The following is an 11,098-nucleotide window of genomic DNA, read 5'->3' as shown; positions in this document are numbered from 1 at the left end:
TGTTTTCTTCTGTATGTCCATGGTTGTAAAGCTTCTCTCCAGGTAGGATTCAGTTGATTATTCAAGATGATTCCTCTGTAATTTAGTTGTAATTCCAGATTGGTCCTGGGAGGAAGTTAGTGTAGCTTTCACTTACTTCTCAACCATCTTGGATCTCCACATCTCTTTTTTAAATATTTTTAAAAGAGCTGGTTTACAGAGATATAATTAAAATCTGTTATGCTACATGTTATCAATATAGGTATATTAAAAGTTATAAAGATAAACCCAAATATATATATATATATATATATATTTGTGTATATATACACATACACACAAATATATAAATATATTCATTCAATCTGGTGGTGAAAATAGAAAACATTCTACAAAGACCTATAATTCTTTTTCTGAAATTCTTAAATCCTAAAAGTTCTGAAGTCAGTAAATATTTAAGTAATAATTCAATTAAAAACCTGATCTGAATGGGAGGCTATTTATAGTCTCTCTTTTTCTGCACTGTGTGAATGATCACATTTTGCTACAGTAATATTAATGTGCTTAATTATATGTTAGTATGTAATAAATACATAGTCTAAGCACTTTGTTATCTTTCCAAAACTCTAAAAATTTGAAATTCTGAACATGTGGCTCCTTGGGTTTTGACTTAGGAAAGCTCTTCTTAATTCTATCATTGTACAGAATAGAAAACAAATAAATATTAGATAAAGATGTGTAAAGATATCTTTAAAGTTGTGATTACCTTAGGTAGCCATTAGGGCAAGTAGTAACACTTAGGAAATGTACTTTAAAATCTATAAAACAAAAGTCAGAAAACCATACAAGAAAATAAATAAGCCAGACATATCTATTATATATAAGCATAAATAAACTCATATACTAAAAGCAACTAAATAATTGAAATTTAAAGTAGTATCTAATTTTAAGTTGCATAAACAATGTCTAATAAACAAAAAAGGCAAAAAGTTTACACAAAAACATTCCAAAGAAAAACAGAGGAATCTTCACCTTAATAAGGTGACTGAATTCATGATTATAAATATGCAAATAAATATCTGATACAAAGAAAGTTCCTTTATAATTATAACTTTTGTAATTCACAGTGCAGATCTAACAGTAATTATTATCTATGTGAGAATAGCATAATATCAACATTATAAAAGTGACAACAATGGGGAATACAAGGGAAAACAGAAAATATCAGTTGTAGGAAACAATTTCATCTCTCTCAATTTGTGACAGATAAAATTGATTAAAAATAAAAGAGATTATAGAAAACCAAAAATAACTGATAACTGAATAACTCTAATTAATATACGTATAGTAAGAATATGCAAAAATGACCCCCATGGCCTACACCACTGTACAATAACACCCTTGAGTGTGAGTGGCACATGAAACCTGTTTCTAAGAATAAAATAGGACAAAAGTAATGAGACCACTCCTCTGATTATGTTATTTTATATGGCATAGATGAGGTATTTTGGCAGTATAAATAAGGTCTATAATCTATTGACTTCAAGTCAATCAAAAGAGAGATTCCCTTAGGTAGGACTCGCCTAATCATGCAAGCTTCTTTAAAGAAGATTTAGAAGTCAGAGAATAAGACATTAGAGAGATACTCTACCTCTGGCAATACAGCACTAGCCAAGAATGCTGTAAATTTTACTTAAGATTGACTTCTGAAGCCAACAAAAGCCCATTGGAGAAATGGCCTGGTACCTTTTTTGGTTGTGTGGTTCATGGCAGTCTTTCCAGGGAAGGAGCGAAGGTTGCTTTCTTGAAAGATGGCGTGGAGGAACCTTAAGGCATGATGAGAATCTCAAGGACTTGAGAAACACAGGTACTGCAGGCAAAATTGTATGGCAGTTGTGGTGCATGGCTTCCATGCTCTGAGGGGCTATCTAAGTGTCAATCTGAAAGTTCATTATGGAAGTTCTAGCAAAGCACAACTGAAAAAAACTTATGTGTTCAGTGCTTCTCTTATTGTTTTTATGCAAACTCTGTGGCAAATTTAAAAACTGGCAGTCTTTTTTGAAGTTAAGAGGATGATCTTAGGGAGAGGGACCAGGTTTTAAAGATATTCATAATGCTCAATCATGATCATCAGACTCTAGTACAGCTAACTTTCTTCAAAGTTTATTTTCACTTGAGAGCTGAACTGGTTTAACTTAATGATATCAAATTGTCAGTGCTTAGTATATTTCAACAAAGGACTTGCAACTGAATATCTTCTCAGAAGACGGTCTTGTAGACTCAGAAAAGGTGTAGGCCCTACTAAGGAAGCCCACCTGCATCAATGTTTCCTGGGACTCAATGGTTTGGCTTGATTAAATGGTTGAGTTGGTGAAGTACAGGGAAGTCTATCAACTCACATTAAAACTGCTTTCTTTTCTGTCTTAACAGTTTGAACAGAAAGTTTCCAGAAGTGTTAAAGGGAAGAATCTCAGGATATTCCCATAAGCCTAAATTTAAGTTGAGTAAAGTCAGTGCTAAGTCTTCAGACAGGTGTGACATGCCTTGTACACCTTCTTCCAAGGAAGCCAAGTTTTTCTTAATCCTGGACACTGTAGAATTAGTTCCCACTTTGTTATAGTTGCTATTGTTTTGTCTGTGCCTTTTAACCCTCATGCCAAATTTTCACCTCCAGAACAAGACAAGGATGACAACTCATCCAGTAATGCCATCCTTTGGACAACACACATGCCCCTGCTTTCCAGGGACAGCCAACTAATATGGACTTTGAAAGATCATTCTCTCTCATGTGAAGGCTCCCCTCTACTACAGACCCCCTTTGTTAGGGACCTCAGGACCAGGGGATAGGTAGAACTCGGTGCTTTAGTCAGCAGAAAGTAATTACAGAAGAAGGAGAATTTCATCCATCTTACCTTGTAAGATTATTTATAAGTGAACAGAGTGCTAAAGGGGGGAATTGTAGTGGGGAAAACCCCCCAGAAATGGGGAGGGTATAGAGGCACTAAAGATGGCACCTGCATGCATCACCCCAGCAACCAGGACAACATGTGCATAACACACACAAAAAGGCGTGCAATGTTGGCACTAAAACCAAGATGATTGAATGAGAGGCACATAGCCTCCCATCTGCTTCTGCCTCATGGGGATTCCACGCAAAGACTTTAAAAGGAGAGTGTATGGGAATGCTATTCTCTCATATTCTCTCATCCTTCTGGACTGACTGGGACTGGAGTTCCTGGGCCCCAGACCTTGGGGACTGGATGGCTTAAAAGCATTTCCTGAGGTGGGGGTGGAGGCGGTGCTCTCTGGGGCACTCAGGGAGGGCCTGGAGTGCAGCATGCTCCAGTAAGATGGAGGGGGAGGAGGCAAGGGTGGTGGGCTCAGGGAGGCACAGGTTGGCAAAGCCCCCACACCCCTTCCCAAGTTGGAAAGCCCGGGTGGCTGCCTCCTGCTTATGGCCCATGCTAGTACTGGCCAGATGGCTATGTCCCCAGTTCATCCAGGGAGGGCCAGGCACCACGCACCTGGAAACACTGGCCTGACTGGAAACACTGTAGGTACTAGAGCAAGGCTAATAAAAATGTAGTGGTGGGTGAGGAGAGGAAATTAGAGCCAGCAGGTCCTGAGAGGTTGCAACCCCAGCAACAAACCTCATGCTCCTCCTTCCCGTTAGTGAAGTCATGGGAAACCACTGCAGTGGCCACCTACCAGCAACCTGCTCCTTCCTTTAGTAGTAGGGGTGGGCATCAAGTAATCTATAGTATATCTATATCTATATCTATATCTATATCATCCATATCTACATCTATCTGTCTATATCATCTATCATCTATAACTATATGTAAAAATTCCATTTTCCTTTCCATCAGATTCTATCTCTAGAGGTATTGCCTGTGGGTAGCAGGCAGTGGGTCCCCATTGGTTGTTTGGTTACAATAACAGAAGATAAACAGATATGTGAAATCCACATAAGAAGAAAATGAACAAAGTAACATGATCAATTTACTCTGTGGGGTTTATCTCTCTTCACTTTTCATGGTGAAATTTAGCTTGAAATTTAAATATGGATAGCACCTTAAATATGCTTTTGAAGATTGCACAAATATTTTCAAAGGTGGATTATTTGAAAGTAAAATGTTTGTCACTCTTCCTTGCAAAGGAAATTCAAAACCTAACTTTTGTAGTGAGCTGACATACAAATCATAGTTCCAGTAACCATTCATTCACTGATTTGAAAACCTCTGCTAGAGATGTAAAAAGGATGAAATATCTATGAAATTCACATTCCAGTAGGCAGATTGCTTGATTCAACTTCAGTTAAACAATTACTATAGTACAAAATGTAATATTTTTTGAAGGAAGCAAATACATTTTAATATGTCTAATTTAAAATGAAGCAAAACTTTTATATCCCATCTATTTAGATGAAGCTATAACAAAAATGCAAGCCATTTTCTTAATAAATGAAATGCATATTTGTTTGGAATAAATTTAGTTAAAATGTACTTAAACTTTAAATAAAAGTTGTTTGAAGGATCATATTAGAAACACATCACGCTTTTTTCATTCCCTCAACCTTTGGAAAATCAAATAATTGTACTTTAAGAGGAGAAAATTTTCAGACACCGAAACTGAACCACATTCTTTCTGTGAACTATTGAGGAAAAAGCATTACTGTGTAGCACTCTCCTTTTCTTATTCCTTGATACTCAATAGTTCTAAAAAGGCAATTTTTGAAAAGAAACTAGAAAAAATTCTTTAAAATAATAGAAATGTATTTATCCATTTGGTGTGAAAGGTAGGAGGAAAATAATAAGGTAAAACTTATTTTTTTTCAAAAAAATGTTTTAAGCACTAGAAACACTCATCAGGCTGTGCCCCATATGACTCAAGACATTCCTAACATGACTAGTGACTTTACATTCATGTTGCTATGCAGTGTGATTTGGAACAATTCATAGATCACCCTGAAGAACTTTAGAAGAAAGTATGTAGCCCCAAACCTCACCATTTCTCCCCTGGGTTTAGGTGGAAACAAACCAAACACTATAGACAATTTGATCTCCAAGTGGAAAATGCCAAATTCTTCCAAAGCGGCTGTCACTTTACCACAGTGTAACAGGAGACTGGACAGACTTGTGTAAAGCATGGTAAATTGCACTGGTTATTTTTTTTTTCTGCCTACTTTTCCCTAAATTGGCTGCCCCCCCCCTTTCAGAATTCAGTTCCCATGTCATCTTCTCAATGAGTCCTTTCCTAACTACATCAGTTACAGCAGCCTTCCCTTAACCTCTGTCCTATCTCAACCACTCTTCAACAAAATACCTTGTTTTGTTTACTTTACAGTATTTATCACTATTTGAAAAATATTTTCTTTATTAATTTAGTATTTACTCTTCTTTACTGAAATGTAACACTTCTTAAGAGAGGGGTCAGTTCGTGCTCAAGAACTGTTGTCCTTCATTTGACAAATACTTGTTGATGTGTCTGTATCTGGGTAAAAACTGGTGATGGAGCAAATGTGATCCTTTCCCTTGTGTATTTTATAGTGCAATGGGGAAAACAAGTAGCTAGCCAAACATAAAATTATAATTATGATAAGTGTTAGGAAGGGGAGAAACATGGGCTATAAGAACCTATAATGAAAAATCTAAATTAGTTAATTATATTGGAAATTTTTATGAGGATTAACTGGAATTTACCTAGAAATCATTTTGTTCTCTTTATTTATTTTTATCATCTTAATTCTGTAGAATCTCTGGGATAGCATACTTTCAATTTTTAAATCATTTTCTAAAAATTCACATTAACATATTTCAGGAAGATTCCTTATATTATCATCAATTGATATAATTATTCTCATAAATCTAAATATGCTTAATAACTATATATGGTCATGATAATATATTTGATTTAAAAAGACTTTGTAAAAGCCAACTACTTTAAACAATAACTTTTAGCAACAGTAACACTATTCTAAACTAATGTAAAAGCAACAATTTTGACACTTTTGTGAAATTTATCAAATAACCTAAACAATCTGTTCCCACATACACCAAGCTGTTAAGTAAAAAGGAACTTGTTGATAATCTGAAAGTAAAAACAAATCATCCCAAAATTTACCATTTTGTTTTACCATATTTTTCTCTCACTCTAGGAAAAATCAGTCTTCAATTTATGTAATTTAATTTTAGACTAAAGTCAAGTGAAATATATAATCTAAAACTTTAACTGACCTCTAACATATATAAAAATTATAAAATTCAAGCAACCATAAAGGGTAATAATATGTAAACAATGATATGCTACTGGGCTAACATGATATTTGAGTCACCTTCATTGATTGCAAAGTGAAAGAAGGTCACAAAATTGAAGCAATGCATTTCCCATTTAGAACAGGTAATAATAAATGGTCAGTAGTGTACATTGCTGGGAATAGTCTTGATATTATATCATAGTTATGTGGTTGGATAAGAAGACAGCTGGATAATAAACAATCATGTGTGCTAAGTCTAGAGGATATTTAATGTAGCATCAGCCACAAAACACCATAGTGTTTATGTGCCTCTGGGGAGTACATCATCCCTAATTTCTTAACATTTATCATCTTACACTAAAAAATATTTGCAAGCAGTATATAGAAACTTTTATACTGAAACTCATTAAATATTCTCTATCCAATATTGAGGAAAGTAGGAAATGCTGAAACTAATGTAGGATTTATTCACATTCAGAAAATTTATTCCAGTGCTCTTTTTAAATACATTTTATTATTTTCTAATTATACACAAAAACTGATAGTATTAGAAAATTTGAGAAGATACAGAAAAATATAAAGGAGAAAATGCAAACCACCCATAATTTTATCTCCAAAAATAGCCACTGTTCATATTTTGTTAATGTCTTTCAATATTAGGCATATATATCTTTTTAACACAACTTATATCATACCATGTATAGATTATCCTACTTTTTTTCACTTGACATTGTACCATTAATTTTCTGTGTTGTGAAATATTGTTAAAATTATAAATTTCATAATCTACACAATAGCCAGTTGGTTAAATGTGCAGTAATGTAATTAACAGGTAATGCACTTATGGGTATGTTTGCTATTTCCAATGTTCATTATTTAAAAAAAATTTTTTGTACCTCTTCTACATGTTTGAATCCAATGACCTCTAAACCATTGTTTCATGTTAATGCTTTGGTTTTAAGGTATAATGCAATAAATCATTCAACAAACATAAAGAGAGTCTAATGAATTTTTTGAAAATTAAAAAATTATTTTTCTTTGTTTTGAAAATATAACATGGATAATAAAAAGTCTACTACATTTGAATACTCATTACTTTACAAGGACACATGTTTCTAAAACCATGCTTTTCTAATATTTTCCATGAAGCTGATGACACTTATAGTAATGATTTTAATAGTGAAGAAAATGCCTGAATTTTAAAGGCGGCTGCTGAGATCTCAGGCAGGTTTTTTGTCTTTTTACAATGGAGAAGAGTCATCTGGAACAGCCTGCATGCTGGAGGGTATTATTCACATGTGTGGCACCTCAGCAGGTAGAGTCACTTTGTCACAATCAACAATTGGTGCTGTATAAAATAGACAGTTGTTACAATCATGTTCACTGAATTGCAATACAAACATTATTAACTAAGAAATGCTTATCTGAAAGTCAGGCTGTCTAGAGTATAGGCAAAGCAGAAAATAAGTAAAACACCTAGATAATTCAGATCAATATACTTGATAAAAAGTAAAAAATACATCTTTTCAAAAACTTGTCTGTCTTTGGTTTTAAAAAGCATCGATATTTAATTGATTCCATTTTAAATTTATTATATTGGAAAATTAATCAAAACCTTGTTTTTACATTAGAGCCTAGAAACTCCATAATTATTCATTTTTTAAATTTTATTTTTGTTCAAATACATTTTTCTGTCTTTTCCCCCACCCCAGCCATCATTATTCACTTTTTAATTCTATTTAATGACTGGTCATCAGTGTTAGTATCAGCTATTATCTAAAAAACAAAAGCACTTTAAAAAAGTAACAGTGGGGCTAATTCAGGTTATTAGGGACAGCAACTATATAATTGTTTCTTGAAGTAATTTTAAAAAACACATTTTAGACCTTGCCTCTGATCCCCAATCTATCTCCCCTAAACAACAGTAAAGATCAGCACATGATTTTTCCATCACTCTCCAGTGGAATAAGACAAAGTGCTTCTGATCTGACTGATGTTTAACTGGAGTGGGGAGCACCGCTTTCTCCCTCTCCAGCCCATTGATATGCTTTATATCAAAGTCTTCACCATCCTCAGGAAACAACACTTTTATCTTCATTGGTTAATAATTACTACATGCAAACTTCCATTCACTAAGTAAGAAATATCCCTCACTCAAGAGGCTAAAACTTACCCACTAGCAGACAAATCTTTTCTTATTACATTTGGAAGTACAGGTTCAGAATAAAAGAAGGATTTATACCACCAGTTGGGTTCTGCCACTTCAGGTAACCCTATCAAACAAAATCTATATTACTTCCTTATAGAACACATTTGAGAGATTTAAAAGCAAAGAAAGACAATGAAGGTGATACTGATAAGAAATAGACTAAATACCTTGCAGGGATTTGTCTTCATCTGTGAAATTAACAGAGTCAGAGCTAACTGAAGAAATACTGGCCTCTACAAAAGAAACAAAAATAAATAAATAAATACATAACAAACAAACACATACATATGTTTATCTCTAAACTTTCAAGTAGTATGGCTTGAAATTATTTACTTCTAGCTCATACACTTATGAATTAAAAATTAAATAATAAATTAATTTAAATGCCTCCTGGAATAATAAGACATATTTCAATTTTTTACTAATATATTATATTCCTTTCCATGACAGACATTCCCTATCTTCTCCCTCCATGGATATAGATATAAAATTTAAAATGTTATAAATGTTGTCAAATTTAAAATGTTAGGAAGTAAATAATAAATATTATTTTATTGCATTAGAGATATTACATGTATATATTTAAATAGCATACAAAAGCTATCAAATTTAGAAATAAAAAAATATTTTTAAAAATATAAAGTTTACTTGTGTTATCATACTTGTATTTGAAATCTATAAACCTTTTAAAAGATCAGTATATAAAAATAACTTATGTGGGGATGTAATAACACTAAGTAAACAAGCATAGTTTAACCTTGTTATAAAAAATATTAATAGATGTTTCCAACACAGACTTGGAAGCATCTAAAAATAAGAGGGTTTTCTTTACATATTTCTGGTATATTTTCAATAAATGATAATTTGGTTTTAATATAATTATTTTATTTAATGAAATTTCCAAATTTTCTTTAAGAAGCTACAGTTTTCTGTTGAGTTATAAATACTCATAAATGCATAAAAATAAAACTGGCAGGATAGATGCTAACCTATTATCCATAGCAGCAAAGTGGAAATTAGAAAATCCCTGAAGCATAGTCATGCCATGCCTTCTTTTCTCAGAAATACATAGTATTTTATTTTTATAAAAGTATTCATTTTTAAGGTATCCTATTAAATACAATGTATTGAAATTAAATATAATTGTGAAATATGAACTGATTTTCACTTATTTATAAGTATTAATGGTTTCATAGATACAATATAACATAATTAAAATGAAGAAATGAGACTCCTTGATAATACTAATTTGGAGAGGACTCTGATGAATTTTATTCCTATTTCTCTCACTATTGAGAGCAGTTGTCAGTCTTCTAACTTCAGTTCTGACTAGGACACGATATGAAGGTTACTAATATCCTACAGACATCACCTCAGATCATATTCTCCATGAGTAACCACTGGCAACAATATGACTTACTTCGATAATACTGATTTTTGGCCAGAAGGCAACCAATGGAAGGTACTGATGCCATCGCTTTCCCCGTAAACAAGCACCAGAAAGACTGTGAAGAGCAGTCTGAGAAACAGTGTCTGGGAAAGAGAGGTTAATATTAATAATAGGGAGTTTCCTTTTTGTTTTTCTATATTAATATTTATTGAAAAGCAATATAATATCATCTAATATAGATCTGATAGAAAGAAATGAAAAGTTTACACTAAATTATAATCAAGTATACTGTAATAAACAAAAATGCAATCAATGAGTGTATTTATTTGAAAAAAATCAAGGAAAAGAGTGTGTATTCAACTACAAACAATGCCCACAATTTATTTCATCTGAAACAAACCTAAAGGTCAGAGAAAAAAAATTAACACAACCATGATATAGTCACTTACCTATTTCTTCTCTTTAATTGTTCTTCTAAAATAAAGGTGATTCTAAAATTTCCTCAAAAGACACATAATTTGACACAATCAATTTGTAGTGGTTGAGGATAAACTGTTTTGCCCCAATAGGCCAGGAGACTGCATGTCGACATTGAGTGTGGTCTGGGGCCCCTGAGCACACCTTATATTTAGAAAGCTGAAACCTGAGCTGGAGTGAAGAGAGGTACAATGGGCACATAGCCAGTCAGTGGCAGCAGGGAGAAGCTCTCTGCCTTTCTGCTCTTGGTCATGTCAATGTGCCAAGTGGAGCTGCTTGAAGAGTTGGGCTTGGCCCACATGTTGTTTTGCACTTGCCCTCTGCAAGGTCACAGTTATGACTGCTGCTTTCTGCAGAGGAGGCAATAGCCACACATCCTCTCACCACTGGATATAATCATACAGTCTGGGATACAACACTATGTTGGGTTCCATATGGGACACAACAGACAGGCTGCAGTGCAGGCCAGCTGGGAGGATTGGGCATACCCACAAATACACTGATGCAAGACAGAGTCACAGGGTCATAGAGCACAATGGAGAACATAAAACACTGAAATCTTCATGAGAAGAGACATATTCTGTAGAACTTGATGGACAATGTGCTAGAAATTCCAGTGAGAATAATATAAGACATGGAAATCATGCATATGGGGAAATTTATGTGACTTTATCACATTATATCAATATTATATATTGATACAAAAGCTAAATTTATATTCCAATTTTAGTAATATTCCTTACATAAATGATTCTGCCACTTCATAGACTTAGTTTACCTGTACATC

The 11,098-nt window shown here is 33.5% G+C and overlaps 1 protein-coding gene across 1 annotated transcript; it reads right to left on the bottom strand.

The window, feature by feature from the left end:
• Nucleotides 1-7,253: 7,253 nt before the first annotated feature.
• PPDPFL (pancreatic progenitor cell differentiation and proliferation factor like) lies at nt 7,254-10,443 on the bottom strand. The gene is made up of 5 exons (XM_028518924.2): nt 10,284-10,443; nt 9,865-9,977; nt 8,612-8,677; nt 8,409-8,508; nt 7,254-7,583 (listed from the first exon to the last, which is right to left on the bottom strand). Exons 2-5 carry the CDS (start codon nt 9,917-9,919, stop codon nt 7,571-7,573), a joined length of 234 nt encoding a protein of 77 aa, XP_028374725.1. The 5' UTR covers nt 9,920-9,977; nt 10,284-10,443; the 3' UTR covers nt 7,254-7,570.
• Between the last annotated feature and the right edge of the window lie 655 nt (nt 10,444-11,098).

Source organism: Phyllostomus discolor, chromosome 7 (genome assembly GCF_004126475.2).
Source record: "Phyllostomus discolor isolate MPI-MPIP mPhyDis1 chromosome 7, mPhyDis1.pri.v3, whole genome shotgun sequence".
Classification (NCBI taxonomy): Eukaryota; Metazoa; Chordata; class Mammalia; order Chiroptera; family Phyllostomidae; genus Phyllostomus; species Phyllostomus discolor.
This window is presented reverse-complemented; position numbering and strand designations above follow the sequence as displayed.